We start from the raw sequence: 21,521 nt of genomic DNA on the forward strand, positions 1-21,521 counted from the left end.
ATTGTTGTGTGGAAATTCTTACTGCAAGACAAAAGATGATGAAACTGAGGAACTATTTTCTTGCACTTAAAGAAAAGGGGGGACTCTAAAGATGTGCCAGAGTTGAGAACAGAAACCACAGACTTCTTTTTAGCCCTTGAACTTAATGTAAGCTTAATTTAAGCTCCTCCAAGTCTCAGTCTGTAAAATGGGGCTACATCACTAGAATTCTGTAATATCTAGTTCAGCTAACTTCCAGAGTTGGAAGTCACATACCCAACCTCTTGGCTGTAATGTATTTATTTTTATTTTATTGTGAGGAGACTTTTTCCCAAACCTATGCCAGAGAGTAAGATATTACATCACTGATTGAAGTGCTGGTTCCAGAACTACTAGATGTATTAGAAAGATGGATCTATATAGATTTATCTTGGGGAATACGTACAGCTTTTATTGTATTGAAGCAAAAATCTCAGTGTGTTGGTATCAAATTCCTCAATGCCATGGAAGATGTTAAACTGATACTTTCTCACGTACAGATGTAAGATTAAGTGTGCCACCTGTGATTTCGGTAATGCAATAAAGTATGTCCTTATATGAAAATGTCAGGATAGGTATTTTATGACTTAAGTTTTCATTTAAAAGGCAAGAGGGTGACTGACTTTTATTTTAATAAACATTACTAGCCATTTGGGGAACCGGAAATAATGGTAATGGTGGTTTGATGGAATTACAGCCAACTCAGGCTGCATTTCTGAACCTGGTTTCTGGAACTAAACTAATAACTGTGGCCCTAATTTTCCCATTGAAATTAATGGATGTTTTGCTACAGGCTCATGGGAGACTAAGTTAGGAGAGTGTATTGAGGTACTGAAATATTTGGATTTATGGTAGTGACTCTAGTTAAGGTTGCCTTGAGCTCCTCATTTACAGCAAGGATAAAATCCCTCTATTTCAGGGGTTCTCAAACTGTGGGTCACGACCCCATTTTAATGGGGTCTCCAAGACTGGTGGTAAACTTTCTGGGGCTGAGGCTGAAGCCAAAGCCTGAGCCCCACTGCCTGGGGGCCCTCGGGAAGGGGGGCAACGTACGCTCCAGCCTTTACCAACGTTTTCATTGTTGTTCCTTTCCTGGAGTACATCCCATATACACCTACTGTCCCCAACCTCCTTTACCTCTCCACATTTCATTGATCCATGCTATCTTTTCCACCTCTTCCATGTAAGTCCACCAATCGCTTGCCTATGCAATAGCTTCTGTTACCCCCACCACCCAGATGTAAGAATGAAAAGGGATGCAGCTTCAGCATATGGCTTTTTACAGAGCAAGTGGATTATTGTAAAAGTGTGTTGAAATAGAAAAGTAGAAACTATTTTCAGCCACAACTCAGACTTCTGGAATCCTTTGTATAACCATCATGGTCAAGTTTCCTTTACAGGGCATGTTTTTCTAAAAACAAGAGTGGAGTGGAAATCTGATTTCTTTGGCTGGCAAAATACTTATGTAATCAGCTTCAGTAAATACAGTTGAATGGGTACTTGATTTGGCGGAATACTAGGTTTCTAAACTGGAAGAGGGGTTTTCGGGTGCTGGATCTGGGGGGCACTCACCTCAGGCGGCTTCCTGCAAGCGGTGACCTCTCCCTGCTGTTCCTAGGCAGATGTTTTTGGGTCTGAAAATCTCTCTAACAAATGGCAGCTGGACCCAAGGGATAGTGCTATAAGTGTGTGTGTACGAACATACATGGGGGTTGACTGTCCTCCCATTCCTCACAGCAGATGCTCCAATTTCCTTGGGTCAGTGGTTTAAGCTGCACATGAAATTGGTACAGTTGACATGCCAAGAGGCAATATGGTGGGACTCTAGAAAGAGAAGTCACTTGCTGAAGGATGTATGATAGGAAGTGTAGGTCTGGGGGTGAGGTGGGCTGCTTCATCTTGCATCTTTCTCCTGTTTATCTGCTTTTGCTGATCATTTATCCTTCCATGCACGTGCACATATGTAGCAATTCATAACTAACAAGCCCACATCCTGGCTGAATGTGGGTTGTTTTTTCTTCTTCCCTCGCCACTTGTTCTAAGGGGCATCTTGAACACCTCATCTACAAATGTGATTTTTCTGGATGTTAAGCAAAATGGGAGGACATCGTAAAGCTTTCCTTCTAATCATTAATACTGGCTATCTTCTCTCCCTCTTCCCTCCCCAGCACAGGTTTCTTGTCCATCGACTGGAAGGGGCTTATCTGTCAGTCTGCCTTTAAAGACACCATATTGTTGGCAGATCAGTGAGGACTAGAAAAATAATAGCTTTTTGCCTCCTTCTTCTCCCTCCACCCTCCCCAAAAAAGTAGTCCTCCATAAAAACAGGACCTTTCATCTAGGTCCTTAGTAAAAACCTGGCTAGTCCTTATTAACTTGTTCCTACACTGCAATAGTGTTCAGAGGTCCCAGACAACATGTGCATTACCTTTTGTGCTAGATACTACACACAGGAGGATGGGATTTGTGCCCAAAAGAACTTGCGATGTAAAGACCTGATCGCATAGGCGAGGTCTGCCCATATGGGTCAGCTTATCTGTGCCGAGTCCTCTTTACTGTTTTGGCTCTACTTGGGTATGTGGGTCCACCACTAGAGATTAACTTTCAGAATTGGTAACTGTTTTAATTCTCTGTACATTCTCACTCAGTTTATTGCATATATTTTAAAATATATATATATTTTTGGTGGAAGTAGTATTTTAAGCTTTAGTCAAGTGGGGGATAAATTGCATGAAAAATGAAGCAGGCTACATATGAAATGGTAAAAGACCACAACTGCACACATTTTTCTCAAGACGGCCTCAAACAGTAACTTTTATTAAGTATGTCTGCAAAGGAAAACTGATGGCAAAATGAATGTTATAGAGAAGAGAATTTTATAATTTAAATAAAATCTCTAAGGAAAGATATATGACCATTGTACCAATGAAATTAGTGTACTTATGGAAGAATAAGAAATTTTTAGTTTTTGCATCCAGAAAGTACCGTGTACATAAGCATTAAGTTTAAGACATCAGTTACAAAGCAGATAGTGTAGAGGAGGGAGGGCAGAGTTGTGGCTGCATGTTCAACCATTTAACCTATTACATGTGCTAAACATCAATTAAACCATAACTTCATTTAACTGGAAATATAGACCACTTTGCTCAACTGAATTTGTTTTTATTTACAGGAGAGTAGTTAAAATAAACTTGGAGAGTTCTGTACTTAACTATATTACAAATAACATCTGGGATTAAAACAAAGTGCGTACTCTTCAATACTTATACTGCTTCTACCCTGTACATTGCATTTCCCAAAGGGAATGAAAAGGGGGAGTCATTTCACTTTTTGGTTCCCATGCTCTAGCATTATGCTGTGATGTTTGGGATTACAAATGCTACAGACAAATGTTTAAATCTAAACAAAATTCACATGCATACAATAGTAAAAACCATAGTTCTGTTAGGTGTTTAAACTTAATAGCCTAAATTTTGGGCCTTCCAGGGTCCCTTTTTAAATAGGGAAAACGCTTTCTAGGTATTTCCTGAGTTAACATTTTATTTTTGAAAGTTTACTGTTAGTAGTAAACTACATATGTTTAGTCTTGATTGAGAGTAAGTTTGGGCCGCAGAAGGGAACTGTCTTGTCTATGTTGTGCTATATCTTGTACCAGTTTTGTGCACTTTCAAGATAGATGATACAGCAGAAAGCCTTTTTAAATAACACACGTAAGCCTGTAGAGTTCGCTTGCATAACTAATCCTATATCCATTTGTTCTCCCATAATTTTTCTCTTGTTGGCTTTTCTGTTAGTGTCTCCCAAACTTCTGCAATATATTTAACATGTGTATGTTTAAAATAAACAAAAAAACACTCTGGTGACAAAGTGATACATTAAACATAAGGACTACCATATTGACTGTGAAGATACCAGGCTATGATCCTCTTTCTAGAAGTAGAAGCTAAATCTGGATTCTTCAGAGGAGGATGTGTAAACTTTCTTTCATGTATTAAATTGAATAGTACTATACCGTGGGAGGGAAAAATTCAGATTTTCCCTGAAGAATGAGGCTGACAAAACCACCAATGTACAATATTTAACTACTGTAGAAATAAACTAGTCTTGAAATGATTCCAGTGAAACTTTTAATCTCTCTATCCATAAAGCCAAGTGCCTTAAATGCAGAGGTCCGACTGTACAGGACTAAAGGGGAAAAACAGATTTTTAAAACTTACAAAATCACTGAATAGCTTTCTTTGACACACAGTCAAATATTGTGGGCACTTCCAGGCTTAGAGGTATATAAAGCTCCTTTTTAGAGCCACACAAGGTCATGAAGTTTCAGACCTCAAGTTGAACGTTTTCCACCTGGCCTGAGGCCTTAAGCAGGCAAATTTCACTTTTAGGGAGAGTAAGAAGAAAACAACTTCTCAGGAAGGCTTATATATACAACCAGAACAGCTGTTTGAAGCTTTTGAGAAGTGTGGAATGTTAGAATCATCCTTGGGAGAAGGGTCAGTGGACAGAGTAGGTGAGGTGGGTCAGAGGTGCTTGGTAAATGAATTTTATTATGTGTTACATAAGAAGGTCAGACCAATGGTCCATCTAGCAGAGTATCCCGTCTTCTGACAGGTCAGGGCCAGATGTTTCAGAGGAAATGAACAAAACTAGGCATTTGTCAAGTTGTCCACCCCCTGTCATCCAATTCCAGCTTCTGGCAGTGAGAGGTTTAGGGATAACCAGAGCACGGGGTTATGTCCCTGACCACTTTGTGCTAATAGCCATTGGTGGACCTATCCCCCATGAACTTATCTAATTCTTAACCCAATTATACTTTTGGCCTTCATAGCATGCCCTGACAACAAGTTCTACAGCTTGACTGTGATGTATGAAGAAGTACTTCCTTATGTTTCCTGTAAGTGAAAAATTCCAGTTAACTAAGAGGGAGGGAGTTTGAGTGCAGGGTTGGGGCATGGGAGGGTGTGCGTGACACAGGCTCTTGGAGGGAGTTTGGTTGTGGGAGGGGACTCGTGGCAGGGAGTTGGGGAGCAGGAGGGGTTTTGGGGTGCTAGATCTGGGGGGCACTCACCTCGGATGGCTTCCTGCAAGCGGTGACCTCTCCCTGCTGTTCCTAGGCAAAGGCGCAGCTAGGCGGCTCTGCGCCTGCCCCACCCTGAGAGCTGGCTCCGCAGCTCCTGTTGGCCGGACTGTAAATCGGACTTTCTGCGAAGATAAGAAATGCCAGTTTATAGAGCTTTTTGGTTGGTACAGGGCTGGATAACACAGCTTTTACTGTACCTATTAATTTCATTGAGTGACCCCTGGTTCTTGTGTTATGGGAAGGGATAAATAATACTTCCTTATTCACTTTTTCTCAATACCATTCATGATTTTGTAGGCCTCTATCATACCTACTCATAGTCATCTCTTTTCTAAAATGAACAGTCCCCGTCTTTTTAATCTCTCCTCATATGAAGACTGTTCAATGCCACCAATAATTTTTGTTGCCCTTCTCTGTACTTTTTCCAAATCTAATATATCCTTTTTTTGAGATGGGATGACAAGAACTGCATGAATTATTCCAGGTGTGGGCATACCATGGATTTATTTAGTGGCATTATGATACTTTGTCTGATCTAGCCCTTTCCTAATGGTTCCTAACATTGTTAGCTTTTTTGACTGCTGCTGCATATTGAGCAGACTTTTTCAAAGGACTGTCCGTAATCACTCTCTTGAGTGGTAACAGCTAATTTAGACACACTAATTTTGTATGTATAGTTGGGATTATGTTTTCCAGTGTGCATTACTTTGCGTTTATCAACATTGAATTTCATCCTCCATTTTGTTGCCCCGTCTCACAGTTCTGTGAGATCGCTTTGTAATCTTCACAATCGGCTTTGGAGTCTATGCATATATATATTCTATCTCTTTATTTGCTGTAACCATTACTGCCTACTGAGTTGTCTACATAAATAGCTCCCTTTCTTAAACTCAAAACCAATAACGGTGTACAAGCAGCTGAAATGATTCCTTCAAGTTTTTACTAGTTTGGCCTTGTGGACCCCAAACTTCACAAAATGTTTTTGCTGGGACTTTGTGAAGATCCTTACAAGCCTTACTAGATTCATACATAGATTCCAATGGTAGAAAGGACCATTGTGATTATCTAGCATGACCTCCTATATAACACAGGCCATAGAACTTCCCCAAAATAATTCCTAGAGCATATCTTCTGGAAGAACACCTGATCTTGGTGGGCTTTTTACAGGTTTGTTTTTTTTTTAAAACACTTAAAAACAAAAGAAATAAACCAAATAAAACAAACAACCTGTTAAGCAAAGTTAGCCTCTTCATTATTCATCCCTTTTCAGGTTATTAATCAATACAGAGAACACCAACCTTAATACTCATCGTGGGGTAACCCTTTATTAACCTCTTTCCATGGTGAGAATTTGGCTATTTATTCCTACTCTGTTGCTTCTTGTCTTTTAACCAGTTTTAAACTATCAGAGGACTTGTCACTCTGTAGTTAATAAGATTCCTTTTTAGCCTCTTTTTTGTGGGACTGTATTTAGAAGACTTTTGAAGGGCTAGGTAATTTTTATCCACTTGTTTCTCCCTTTCCCCTCCCCGCTTCTTCCCTATATACATACACACACCCCCCCCTTTAAGTTCTAAAAAAGAATTCTAACAGGTTAGAGATGTGGATTACCATTTATAAGGCTCAGCTAGCTTGCCCTCTGGTTTCAGTATGCACTGTTTTATCTTGTACTTTGCACTTTCTATTCTAAATGTCAATTAAAACAAACTTTTCTGAAGAAAGAACATCTAGAAAACTCTTTGAGGGATGGGACCAGCAGTGTGGTGCAGCTGGCCTTAGTCTGTTCTCAAGATTTTCTTCTACCTCCCACCACTTGAGTGCAGTGAAGGGTCATCAGAGTGGCATAGCCAGCTGGCCTACATCTTTGTACTCTCCTTCAGGTCCCCAAGCACTAGTCTCTCTGAAGAGTACAGTAAAATCTTCAGGGGCTTGGGGCACTATTATTCTGTCAGTGTTTAATGTGTAGAAATTCTTATTCCTAATGAATTGAGTTTCATGTCAGTTTTCCCCCAGGAATCTTTGTTTTGTGTCTTATTAGAGAGACTTAAATTGTTTGAACAGTTACTTCATTCTGTTTAAATGGCAAATGCTCATAAAAAGAGGGTGCGTTGAGATGAAATTAAATAAATTGCTCCTATGATGGCTTGTTCCTAAACTTAATTAGCTGTTATCTGATTCATGTAATTCTGAAGAAGAGTTTTTAATAGTTAAAATTAGCTAGTGGCTGTCTAGCCAAGTATTTTTTAAAAACCCCAAAATATAGCAGGCAACTAAAATATTTCAGTAAACTGCCTAGGACTCTTATTTTTCTTGAAATGTGTGTATGCAGAAACTTAACAGAATGGATCAGTAGTCGCTGCCCAAACTCCTTGAGTTCCAAACTGGTAAAGCTAATTCTAATAATGGTAAAAGCAATGTATGAAAGCCTTATTAGACCAGACTTTAGCACAATATTAAAGGATATGGTGTAGTTATGCACCAGTTTAGTTCAGTAATACTAGGTGGGAGAAACCTTTATTCAGATGTGGCGGAGAAATAACCTCAAAAGCTATTTCTCCAGGTTTTCTGTGGCTAATGTCAATAGCAGGCACATATGGAGCTGGATTTATCCTCTTCAAGTGTAGTAGTGTCTAGATGCTGTAAGTAGACTTAAAAAGTCACTAGTGTGTTCATAGATTTTTAAGAAAGAGAACAGCGGTAATATAGGAATTTACATATTGGATCTGAAGTTCATCTGATTCAGTGTTGTCTCTGACAGTGGCCAGTACCATATGTTTCAGGTCAGGTTTTCTCAATGAGTGGTCACCTAAATGTACTTATTGGGTTACATCCGTGGTTCTCAAACTTCTGTACTGGTGACCCCTTTCACATAGCAAGCCTCTGAGTGTGACCCCCACCCATATAAATTAAAACCACTTTTTTATATATTTAACACCGTTATAAATGCAAGAGGCAAAGCAGGGTTTGGGGTGAAGGCTGACAGCTCATGACCCCCCCATGTAATAACCTCGTGACCCCCAAGTCCCGACCCCCAGTTTGAGAACCCCTAGGTTACATGGTGTACTTATCTAGTACTTACTAGGTTAATGTGTATATTATATTGTGGGTAAAAAATACTTAGTAAACCAGATGGTTTTTATACTAAAGCTATTTTTTGGGTCATGACAGGTCATCAAGGTTTACAAAAGGGTCCTGAGCCCCAAAAGGTTGAGAACCACTGTTTCAGACAAAGATGCAAGAACCCAGCAATATGAAGATGTGGGGTAGTCACATCTGATCTTGGTGGTATGTCTCATCCTGGTCTGTAATAGCTAGGTGTAATTGCAGAATGAAGCTTAATATCTCTTCCAAAATTATCGCTAATTATATCTTTGAATAGTATTGATATCCATATAAATGTCCAACCTCTTTTGAATCTTGCTAATGACTTTCTATAGCAATTAGTTCCACAATCTAATTTACACATGTGAAAAACTCTTTACATTTATTGGTTTTGAATTTGAGGCTTAGTGCCTGAGAACCATGCCACTATCTTCTGAGCTTATGCACTTCTCTCCCTTTGAGTACAAAGGCCAGGTTAGAAAACACCAGCTCCTGTTGAGTACAGCAGTATCGTGAACCTGTGTTTGGTGGTACAGGCTTTGTTCTCTTGCAGGAAGACTTGCCCATCCGGACTGTGGGAGGAAGGTAATCAGTTGCCAATCTGTGTAGGATGTAATCTCTAATTTGGGTGTATTTTTTGTGCTGCTTTTCTCCAGTCGCTGGAGTGGGCAATCTGTTGCTATTGCTTGGTGAAGATCTAGGATCAGACTTTCCCCTGCTACAGGAAGTGGGTCTTGGCCTAGTAGTCTTTCTAGGTTCTGGATTCCAGGGCAACTTGGCTGAGTTTAGCTCTCAAAGGTGCACTTAATGTATTCTCTTCATCCCTTTTTTTCTGAGCCAATGACCCCCTGAGTCTTAGTTCTTCAGATCTAGTGTAGCTGACCCACTGGATAACAGGGTATTTTGTAGAGCAATTGATCTATCTTTTACTGTTGCAGACCTACTTCTGAAGTCATTCACATGCTTTGTGCTTCTCCAGTCTTTATATTGTCTAAAAATTAAACTCCGTTATTTCTCACTTCATACAAACAAAATGTCTTTTTGAATATTTATAAATCTCTTTTCTCCCCACTCCCCTTCTAGTGAAAAGCATACCTCGCTGAATACTGCATAGAAACTTAGAATTCTGTGGCATGTTTTAGAAAGCATTGTGTGGAGAACTGGTGAAGCTTTTTGTAGCAAAGGTCACTGATTCTCTTAACTGAAGACACTTGGAATGTAAATGTTTTGTTAGATTCATAGTATTTTTTTGGTTCAGTTCCTACTTTTTGACATTAAGGTTTGTGTAATACTATCTTTGTGTAATTTTTTTGCACAATGATTGTGCATGCCAGGGAAACAGTAACTACTGCTTAAATAGGATTTGCTAGCTAGGTGTTAAACAGTATATCTGATCTGCACAAATAGAGCCTACAAACCTTATTTTTAACTATGGATAGGACATCAGTTCTGTCCCACTGCTTTCTGAAATGAACTGCTGGCTCATAAAAGGAGAACAACATATTTTTTAAAAAAAAGACTTTCCCATATTAAATAAGGATCCCAGTAGTACTTTCTAGACCTGGTGGTCTCATAATTCATGAGAATTATGCCCTTGGGGTAGCAGTAGTACTTCTCTAGTGCTTTGGCCTCAGGACTAAATACTGGAAATGTACTAATCTAGTAATATTATAGTAATAGTAAAGGCTTCATTAGAAAATGACAATTAGGGATTGAAAACTACATAGGTCTGGAACTTCTGTAGTCAGTCTTAGACTTGAACCAAGAAGCTGTACTGGTCCAAGGAAATGACTTTTTTTGTTTTTTGTTGTCATGAATACCCCAGGGCTAAACTTAAAGTACTTGGGAATTTTAACCTTGGCAGGCCATGAGCTTTTTGAGTTTATAAAAACATATTTTGGTTACCATCTTGATATCTCTTTCACTGAAATTGTGATATGAATTTGGAAGCTGCTCTCTTTTGAAGAGAAGGAGCTAGCACATAATGTCTTCTCTGATAACTGGTTTGGAATACCTCTTTTTCGATGGCATAAAACATAAATTTATAACTTTAGCAATTAATAAAAGATGGGCTTCTTGCATGGCTGTAGGAGTAAAGCAAGACTGGGGGGCTGTGGGGAGAGGGCAGGTAGGTGAAGGCACTGTAGTAATCTGAGATGTTCTGATTGGTGCATTACTTGTTGATGTGTCCAGGCAGCCTCTCAAGGCAGCAGAGGAATACACAATCAAGGATCTTCTAGTTGGAGTCTGCTCATAAAGTCTAGATCTGGAATCCAGACTAATGGGGTGACTGGCTGCTTTGATTTGCCGAAGTGTAGATAAGAGTTAGAGATCCTTGTTATCCTAATCCAAAGTCTAAATCTTCAGTTAATTCTCTTCCTCAGACTATCAAAAGATCAGCATTTCCTGAAGTACGTGAAGAAACCTAGAGGCTACTTCCTGGGTGAACTGAGTCTTGCTGAGACTGTTGGTAAAAAGTATTTTGGAAAATGGTGTAAATAAGGACTAGCTATAGCTTGTCTGGGTAAGACTCAGAGGTGATGCAAAGAAAGGATTTGTCTTTTTCATCTTTCTGTTTTTGTTTATCAGTCACTGCAGGCAAAGTTACTGGGATGTAGAGGAGCTTCTTTGAAGTTCATTCTCAACAAGTTGTCCACATTGCAAAGGTGACTTTAAATACTCTTTCTTCAGTTTTGGTTATGAAGATCACACTAGCAAGCACAAAACTGTGGGAGAAGTTATGTCAAGACAAATGTTTCTCCCTTAGCTGTAGGAGACGTAATCAGTGATGACCAGATCTGATGTGAATCATATCTGGATTCTTGAGATCTGTGGTGCATAAAAAGATTGAAAGGAGCTTTTTTCTGACAGACATAGAAAAGAGTATATTCTGAAGCTTGCTTTCCTTTATTAGTCAGACGACAGAATCTGTCTATATGTATAGACTTGACAGATAACCTTCGGAGGCATTTTCTTCAGGTTGATTATGGCTCCTGCTGTATGCTTGGAATTTTTTTATTCTGTGTATAAAATTCCTGGTATAGAGGAAAGACAGGAAACCTTGAAATGTGGGATGTCTGTTGCATCCGGTTCTGATGACCTCAGTCTTGGCACTGACAATATCAACCCCACGAAGCAGTGGATTTACTCTCTCTCTCTGTATATGCTCCTTTTGATACAGAAGTCCTCAGGTGTGGTGGTGCTTTCTGTGACCCCAGGACCATCTATCTGGGTTGGCTACTTCAGACTGCAGGCTGTTTGTGGTGTCTTCCTCAGCACCAATTAAGAATCATGCTACAGAATTGAATCCAGTCTGATTATCAGCACTGAAATCTTTTGTCAGAACTGATATCCTGATCAGCTCTGATGACAATCCTAGCTTCTACACTTTTGGTACAGACCAGTTCTTCAGATTCAGTACAGATCTACTCAGCACTGATGGCCATTCTGGTCCTGAGCATTAGTCCCACATCAGCATTGCAACTGGTACTCATAGGTTTGGCTACTGTACTGTTCTGAGCACTGTGGGATTCTTACTGTACCTAAGGCAGTCTGAATGCTTTCTGGCTCCTGCAGAGTAGCACCTGCCTTGTTTGCAAATTATTTGAATGGTTCCTCAGGCTCAGAGTTGTCATCTGTCTCTGCCTCCTTCCAAAAACCAATGCTGGAAGTCTTCTAGGTCTCTGGGGTATCCACTGTGGGTACCAGGACTGGCACAGTTTCAATAGGAAGAACTGATCTTGGCCCAGTGTCCTATACCATTTTCATTTCAGCAGAGGCCTCCCTGGGACCCTTGAGATGCCTTGGGTATCCAAGCTGAGTTTGTCCTGGAGAATACCCATGAATTGGTAGATATTCTTCATCCCTGGAGAGGGTAGCTCTCCCTATAAATGATGCTCTTTTGGAGATTGTAAAGTCCTTGTGGCATACCTCCGCTTCCTTATTTCCCACAGCAGGGCATATGGACAAGTGGTACTATGTACCTATGCAATGATTTCAGCATTTCTACTTCCATTGAGACCCTAACTCTTGTTGTAATGGCTGCAAATGAGTTTGACAGGGAAGGTACGAGGCAACACCTAAAGACAAAGTCTGAGATTAGATTTAATGGTGAGAGATTTATTTTACCTCATTGTTACAGATGCATGCTGCTAATCAGCAGGTGTTATCTAAATATGATTTTGTAAATTGGAACAGGATGTCCAGGTTGGCAGGTAAGATGTCACCGCAATCAGCACTTAACGTAGCAGATGCTTCCTTCAGGATTATGGCCTCAGCTGTAACAATGAGAAAAGCTTCTTGGTTACCAAACTCTGGGGTAGCTCTCATAGTCCAACAAAATATACAAGCCTTTTGATGGCTTGTTCTTCTTTTCCAAAAAGAAAGATAGTGGAACACTGCATTCTTTTAAGGACAGTTGAACCACTTTGTGCACATTGGGAGTTTATACCCCAGCTATTAAGAGTGGACAGCAACAATGGTAACAGTACCATCAGTACTCCCAGGAGTATTTCAGACAGACAGCTTCTCTTGTTAGGCAACAAGATGTCTCCAAAAGGAAATCAAGTCACAGAGGAGAAGGCCCTTGGGGAACCAACCATACTGTCCTTCGTTAGCTTTGAGCTATTAGTCAATTTAAATCTTCTTTTGGGGTCAGCATGCTACTTGTCAACAACTTCCCTGACCGTATCTTCCTGTTTGGGGACAAGCTATCCCACAACTACAAGGCTTGGGAAACAATAACCACAGACAAATGCATTCTGAGAACTGTGGGATCAGGATATGCCATCCAGTTCCTAAACCATCTCCTCCTTTGCATCATCCCTTTTGAGGGACACTTCTCATAGGTTACTCCTTCTTCAGCAGATTTAAGACTGAAGTTTGGGAACCATAGAAAATGTTTCCCTTCATCATTTGGGGAACGGGGTTCTACTCACATTGCTTCCTGATTCGCAAGTTCAGGGGAGGAGAGACCTATTCTCGACCTTTGAGGTCTCAACATTGTATCAAATATGAAATTCCACATGGAAACCCTAGCTCTGATTCTTCCTGCATTGGACCACAATAGAACCCTGCTTTCATGTAGCAGTTATGTGAAGCCCCAGGAAGTTTCTGAGATTTGTTGACCCACCACTACATTATCTATACACAGTACTCCCTTTTGGCCTGCCCTCAACCTCATGTGTATCTACCAAATTCCCGACTGTAACAGCAGTCTGTCAGGAGAACAGGGATTCACATCTTTCCTTATCTGGATGATTGGCTAGCAAGGGGCAAGTCCAAAGACCAAGTTCACCATCAAGTCCAGTTCATACTATGTCTCTTGGATTGTCTGGGACTGATTTTGAACAAAGGAAAGTCCACATTAATTCCAAAACACAAAATGGAGTTCATTGGGGCCCTACTAGACTGAGTTCAGGGGCCTTTCTCTCAAGTCATTTCAGACAATTTGCTGCCTATGTCCGTGTCTCAGATCTTCACCTCTCAACCACCATTTGGGTATGCTTGACATTGCTAGCCCACATGGCTTCATGTACTTATGTGGTTCAACATGTGAGATTGTGCCTCCGTACTCTGCAAGGATGGCTGAAATTGATGTGTCTCCCAAATCATCAATCTTTGAACAGCCTGATCTGAGTACCTTCAGCAGCCCTGGAGTCCCTAGTGTGGTGGGCAGATCAGAACGATATATGGAAGGGTGTACCCTTTTCTTATCCTCCAGCAACCAGGACTGTAGTTACCGATGGCTTAACAATAGGTTGGGGGGCACATCTAGAGACTTTAAAAGCACAAAATTTGAAACAGATGTGAGGAAATGGGTGGGTTTTTTTTAAGTGTAACTCATAATAATGAGTGGAGCTTGCTGCCACAAGATATTGAAGCTGATTTTAGTAGGATTAAAAAACTTATTAATTTAGGTAGATGGTCTATCAGTATAAATTGAGACCATCTACAGTAATGTTAGGAGGATTTTTTTTTTCTTTTAGAAGAGAGAAACACTCCTACTTAATGGCATAAACTAGCTACTAGCTGGCAAGGTTAAGAAGAAACTACTCCATCGGTAGCTTGGACAATTAGTTTTTTCTGAGGCATTAGCATCCTGACTCAGAGTGGCCAGTATCAGAAGTGGCAGAGCAGACTGGGATTAGAGCTCTGTGCTGCAGTAGTTTGCCCAGCAAGGGGGGATGGTGGGGGTGGGGGTGGTCTGAATTGAAAGGGGGAAGGAAAAATTATTTACGACTCAGTTTGGTGGAATGAACCGCTCTAATCTATGAACAGTATAAAGAACTGTGAATGCTTATGTGTGAGAACAGGTCAGGTAGCATGCAGGTTACCTCAAAATAGTTACCTTTATAAGAAAACTTTAATCTTTAGCAGTGGTCCGAGTGCTGTTGTAGCCACACTGAACTGTCTTCTTCAGTCTCTTACTCTGTGATTACCTTGTGCTGAAAGCTAGGATTTCCCAACAGGAGTGGCAGGAGCTGAAATCTAGTAGAGAGTTAAATGAATTAGTCCGACTAATGTAATTTATCATCTTTGTAGTACATACTCTATCTTCCACAGCTTTGGTAAACTTAGTAACTCCTCACACATAACTGTATTGAGCATAGGTGTCTCTTAAAGTCTCACTTTGAATTTCCCAGTAGGATCTGCAGAAAAGGACCTGGGGTTACAGTGGACAAGAAGCTGGATATGAGTCAACAGTGTGCCCTTGTTGCCAAGAAGGCCAATGGCATATTGGGATGTGTAAGTAGGGGCATTGCCAGCAGATCGAGGGATGTGATCGTTCCCCTCTATTCGACATTGGTGAGGCCTCATCTGGAGTACTGTGTCCAGTTTTGGGCCCCACACTACAAGAAGGATGTGGAAAAATTGGAAAGAGTCCAGGGGACGGCAACAAAAATGATTAGGGGACTGGAACACATGACTTATGAGGAGAGGCTGAGGGAACTGGGGATGTTTAGTCTACGGAAGAGAAGAATGAGGGGGATTTGATAGCTGCTTTCAACTACCTGAAAGGGGGTTCCAAAGAGGATGAATCTAGACTGTTCTCAGTGGTAGCAGATGACAGAACAAGGAGTAATGGTCTGAAGTTGCAGTGGGGGAGATTTAGGTTGGATATTAGGAAAAACTTTTTCACTAGGAGGGTGGTGAAACACTGGAATGCGTTGCCTAGGGAGGTGGTGGAATCTCCTTCCTTAGAAGTTTTTAAGGTGAGGCTTGACAAAGCCCTGGCTGGGATGGTTTAGTTGGGGATTGGTCCTGTTTTGAGCAGGGGGTTGGACTAGATGACCTCCTGAGATCCCTTCCAACCCTGATATTCTATGATTCTGTGATCAGTTTTGGGTGAAGGAGTGTGTGGTGGGTGGGGTGGACAAGGAGGGAAGATACAAAATAGATCTATATCTATGCATGTGGTTCAGTCTTAGTAATGACAGTTCCTATAGAGGAAAATATAAGCAGTGTAAGTTGCATAGTAACAGAAAATTGCCTTAATGAGTCTCCACTGAAAAAACCCAGTAACTTATCCATCTTTGTGATTGTCTGGGACTAATAAAGGTGACAGCTCCTGATGGCTGGTTTCTTAATCTGAGTTTGAAATAGTTTGCCCTGCTGGTTCAAGAATTCTTTTCCTGGATTTAAGTCGTGGTCTGGAATGTCCAATTGATTAAAAATTAGTATCTAGTAGCCTTATCCCCTCCACTTACTTTGCATAATATGATGCATTAATTGAACTAAGGTTTAAGTTTCTACAATATGATGCAAAGAAAAGCCTTTAGTATATAGGCTTGTTCTAGCTGGTACTTTCTATATCCATTTTGTAAATGTTCATTTGTGTATCATCAGTCATAGCAGGAGTTGGTGGCTGCCCTTCTGTAGTAATTGTCCTATGATGGTTTCTTAATCTGAAAGCCTTTGCATTAATATGTCAAAATGAAATATATGCCTCTGTCTGAATTGATGGAAGCATAGTAAATGGCAAAGCCCAACTTCAGATAAAATGCTACAGCTTTCTAGACTTTGAGTCAGACTCCTTTTCTTGGTTATGCCCACTTACTTCCAAGGAAATCAATCAGGTTGCCTGTGCAGAACAGCAGAATTTGGCTATGTGCATGCATCTATAGATATAAGAACACCAGAACATGAAAGCAGCCTTATGTTGTGTTGTATGGTATGGCAGATACTTTACTTTGGTTTAAAAAACATCACACCCTTCTTAGTGATGAGTGCATCAGTGCTCTGTAGAATCAATTTCTGATTCTGAGATTTGATTGGATTTCAGTAGAGGCATTGGCAAATATTTTGAGTCTTGGGTGTCTATAAAGGAAGACAGCATTGTGCTTTTAGCTTGCATTTCTGTAGAAACAGATCAATGAAGCTGCAGGGCTCCTAGGAAGCATTCAGGTGCTTAGGATAAGACAAACAATACCTACTTCATGGAAAGTAAAATGAGAGTAGAGTGAGGGGCAGGAAGGGTGACAGCAGCATATTTATATTATCCCATCAATTTTACTCTTTCCAAAGAAATCTGCTGATATGTAGGGCTAGAATATGAAATTATATTCTCAGGATGTACTTCTAGGTTACAGTTTTAAAGATAATCAGGCAGTATTGTATGGGTAATACCTAGGTTTTAGATGGTTTTAACTTGAATCATGTACCCAAATAACCTCTGGCTTACTATTAGCAAACTGATTAGTATAGGTAGAAAATACTGGACATATTTAAAATACATATACAAAATCTTGAGGTATGTTTGTAATATAAATTTACAAAATAATAATTTTCCAATATTTTCCAATGTTCCTTAGATTAATCTGTTTTTATCACAAATTGTATGCAGTGTTGTTGCTGTGTCAGTCCCAGGATATTAGAGACAAGGTAGGTGCGGTATCGTCTTTTATTGGATCAACTTCTGTTGGTGTGAGAGACAAGTTTTCGAGCTTACAGAGTTCTTCTTCAGGTCTGAGAAACATACTCAGAGCGTCACAGCTAAATACAAGATGGAACAGATTGTTTACCATACATGGTTAACACAAAATCTGTTCCATTTTGTATTTAGCTGTGATGCTCTGAGTACATTTCCCAGACCTGAAGAAGAGCTCTGTGTAAGCTTGTTTCTCTCACCAATAGAAGTTGGTCCAATAAAAGACATTACCTCACCCACCTTGTCTCTTTATCACAAATTCAAATATAAATTTTTTTTTTTAAAAAAATGTATCCTATTGAATGTAAACAAAATTTGTTGGTTTGGTGCCTCTCTTAATTTGTTGGGTCTTTTCCTGTTTGGCCATTCCCAACATTGCAAGACGTTTCTGAACAGTAAACAGTCTTTGGTTACTTTACATTTGACTTGCATCTCTGAATATGTGCTTGGGTATAAATAGCTCTCTGTTCCAGTTTTGCATAAATGCAAGTGTAGCATCTCTTCCTGATGCTTCACAAAGCGCATGGTTTAAAGTGAATCATTCTGGCTTAGTACCAAATAAAAATTATATCAGTTTACATGATGTGTTTACAAAGGCAGTGTGATGTGTCCCTACGCTTAAAAGCTGACAGTCTGAAATAAGTAAGCTAAAATATGGGACAATAGCTCACTGAGGGTTGGGCATAGAGAAATTATTGCTGAGATCAAGGTAGAAGTGAGTTTGGAAGTCAGAGGGGTCCAAGGTAGAAGGTGGAAAACCAAAAAAGGAGAGATTTATATCCTTGCATTGAGAAGTGCAAGGAACAAGAGGAGAGGGTTAGAGAAAATGAGCAAAGATGATGAGGGGTGTCTTTGATGGTAAGACTGTTGATGTAAGTAGATAGCTAATGATCTTTGAAAAAGAGTGATGAAAGAGAGGTTACTTTCTGGGCAATGGTGATAGTAGCGATAGCAAAACTAAAGGTAGGTAAGGGATGACCAGGGCACAGCATGCACAGCAGTGAGCTTACTGTTGGTTTCTCTTTATTGCTCACCAAGGAAATGTTCTCTTCAATTTAAAATTTGTTTTTATAATGCACATTTACCTTTCCAGTCAGCTTTATGTTTTATAATGCTAAGATCCTATTTTAGCTAAAGATCAGTAATTATAATAGTTAAATATACATTTTTATAAGCATTATTGGTCAATATACACATCTACCTAGAAATATAGGAAAGCAGAAAATATATTAAAAAAAAAAAATCCCCTCTACCGCTGTTCTGTTTATATAAAAATCTTTCAGCTAGATTTGCCTATTTGGGAAACATAATATCCATTATGTTGAATAGCCTGAAGATCTTTCCTGTTTTATGAAACAAGATTCTACTTTTGTTTGTCCTTCCTCTTGTATAAACTTGCTTTTCTACACACCTGTCACTAATTTTGCTTTAGTGATTTTTTTAAATGTATTTTTTGATGTGTAGAATGTCTTGTGGGAAGAGAGGGAAAAAAGGGCTGACAAGCAAAATTACTGAGATGTGACTTCCGCCTTTGTGGTGGTAATTGTCAGCGATCAGTATAACTCCAGTAGGAGCCATACTTTGTGAAATGAGACCTGTAATCTGTGAGGCAAAGGGAAAAAATGCAAGATAAATTTGGGGGCACTAACATCTTTGGCTATATGTGAAAGGTCCTTACATATAAATCCAGTTATTGTAAAGAATTTAATGGGTACAAAGCTGACTCCCCCTTCCCCCCCCCTCCTCTAACTTTACAGAAAAGCAGACATGATACCCTGAAGGCCTTTGGATATAAACTCTGGCAGTAAGATGGAAGCATAAATCTTGAAATTTAGAACGGAACCAGAAATGGCTCACGAATACTGAAACAGGACACAGAGGAGCCTTCAACACTTCCCAGTGTGAGCAGTGGCAAAGGGACAACTACCATGGTAACACTAATAACGGAAAAGCTGCAGAACCAGAGCTTGGATGATCTGACGTGTAAAACATACAATATTCACCTGGTAAGGATATGCCAAACTACTGTATAAGCTTGTTGAAGTAGCAGGTAGCAAAGAAGCAACTTTCATAAAATACACACCAAAACCAAGAATGGAGAATTAAATTAAATTTATGGATTTATGTTGGGACAACGAGTGAGAGTTCCTAAATGTAGGAGGGGAGTGAAACTTAAGTGTTTGGGGTTCAGGTGCTCAGATAGTAATGTTTGAACTTCAGTCATATAAAAATGAAATTCTTTCAGCCAAAATCCATGTATTTATAAAAAGAGAAAAGGCTTTCTTCTGTGGTGTTTGATACTATTTGTCAGGTAAGCGTTTTACAGGCATTAACTAACATATTCCCAGTGCTGTGGAGTCACAGTGATTACCATGTTGAAAACATTTGCTAGCAGTTACTGTTATGAGATCTTTATTTTACACAGGGGGAAGAGGGGGACTGGTATTTGATACGGTCATCCACTTACAGTGAGCAAGTGTTTTGTTTTGTTTTTTAAATGGTGACCCTTGTGTATTCATAACTGTGTCTACTGTGTACAAGGGCAAAACAGACACATTACCTGGTCCAAGGTTACAGATGGAGAGGAACTTTGGGTTAATGACTCCTATTCTAATGTTCAGATCACTATACCTTTTATGCTTAAGTAGACCAGGGGATGGGAAAGAGTAGAGTATAAGTAACTTTTCTACCATTTAATTTGAATGGCATAGATGATCAAGCAATAGCATCCATCTATGTATTAAAATACGTAATTACTGCATTTTTGTGGTGAAAAAGGGAGAATTCCTTTGTCGTACACGGTTTCTGTCGTTTCCTAATTTGAATGCTTGACTTTATCACCTTAAGGTTCTCTTAATATATGTGTTTTTTTTTTTTGTAATTTGCTTGAGGTTAGAGGGAACCAAGGATGGGTAAGTGTTGCATTGGAGATCAGGAGAATCTTATTTTTTGAATGTCTGTAGAAGTTTGCCACTTAAATTTTGTTAGCCCTCTGAATAAATGAGGCATTCTCAAGTAATATGAATGCTCGTTAGAAGGCATGGATATGTGCTTATGATGGGCCTTGAGAAGATATGATGAAATGCTTTGTCTGCAAAGATAGTAGATGCTTTCCTGACAGCAGATTGCGGCCTTCATTTATTCACCTAGTTCTACTGCAGGAATTATAAAGCAGCAAACTTTAAAAACAACAAAAAAAAAAAAAGTGCAGAACACACAGCTTTGTGGTGAATAATGGTATGCCCTTTGAGTGGGGGCAATCTGCTACACCCTTTCACTTTTAGCACATTGGTTTGACTCCTTGGCTAGTAGCTATCATTTGATGCTTTACTCTGTGAGAAATAAATTCTAGAGGGCGATTGCCATGGACAATTTCATCAGAAACACTAAGGATTGCATGAGTTAGGAGTCTGAGCTAGCTTTACACTGTTACTAGTAAAAAGAAAAGGAGTAGTTGTGGCACATTAGAGATTAACAAATTTATTTGAGCATAAGCATAAATTTGTCACTCGCTAAGGTGCCACAAGTACTCCTTTTCTTTTTGCGGATACAGACTAACACGGCTGCTACTCTGAAAATTGTTACTAGTGTACTCTCTGGAAATTTAGGGGTAGGGATATACTTGTGGGGTTGAGTAGAGAAACATACTCTGTTTCAAGAGCTGTATCTGGTCTGTGGATAACAGTGCTATGAATCTAGCACTGTTCACAAGCCTCGTATATTAGGTAATTGTGGAGATCTTTGTAGAGGGATCATTTAACAAGTTTGAACTAGGGGAAATGGGGAGGATGAACTAGGGTTATAGTAATCATGGCTATTCAGTTTTGGTACTTAGACATCTTGATGGTTCCCCTAAGCAAAACTTGGTTTTGTAAATCAGCTTACGCCTTGCAGGTGATGAAACAGAAACAAGCTGCTTCCAGCCACACTAGGGAGAGTGAGGGGGAAGAGATGAGCTCTGCAAAGACAGGGGCCAAGTTATCCCTTCCCCCTCTCCTATAAGCACCTCCCGTCCCTTCCCTCCCACAAGGCTGCTGCTGGTCACGTTCAGGTGTGAACCCTGGCAGAAATCATGGAGAGGACATGTGACCCTGGGTAGCCTTGGGACTTGTAGCCTCTGGAAGATGTGGCGTCAGGTACCAGGAGAAGCGGGTCTGTCCCAGGGGCCCAGCTAGGCATGTAGGGTGGAGAGCACCGGGCAGGGAGGGTCGGGTCGGTTGGTCACCCCCAAGTAAGAGCAGTGTACAGGAGTGTGTGTGTCTTACTTTTTCCCCTGTGTGTGTGTGTGGGGGGGGGGTTTGGAGGTAGGGGTGTGTCACCCCTACCTGTGTGAACCTTAAAGATAAGGTAAATAAAAAGAATCCAACTATGCAGTATTTCTTTTTAACA

The 21,521-nt window shown here is 40.1% G+C and overlaps 1 protein-coding gene across 6 annotated transcripts in view; it reads left to right on the top strand.

Moving 5' to 3' along the window:
* The window catches only part of FAM53A (family with sequence similarity 53 member A), a 97,940-nt gene that overhangs the window by 12,944 nt on the left and 63,475 nt on the right, over positions 1 to 21,521 (top strand). For 3 of the 6 annotated variants that reach the window (XM_077815949.1, XM_077815947.1, XM_077815953.1), the window contains exon 2: positions 18,890 to 19,138. In XM_077815949.1, coding sequence (XP_077672075.1) covers positions 19,061 to 19,138 — 78 coding nt within the window. In that variant the 5' untranslated portion in view covers positions 18,890 to 19,060. Of the gene's footprint in view, positions 1 to 8,269; positions 8,387 to 8,637; positions 8,789 to 10,660; positions 10,870 to 18,889; positions 19,139 to 21,521 lie in introns of those variants that run through there. The other 3 variants (XM_077815951.1, XM_077815952.1, XM_077815950.1) reach the window with 3 other exon arrangements.

Source organism: Eretmochelys imbricata, chromosome 4, assembly GCF_965152235.1.
Source record: "Eretmochelys imbricata isolate rEreImb1 chromosome 4, rEreImb1.hap1, whole genome shotgun sequence".
In the NCBI taxonomy this organism is placed as follows: Eukaryota; Metazoa; Chordata; order Testudines; family Cheloniidae; genus Eretmochelys; species Eretmochelys imbricata.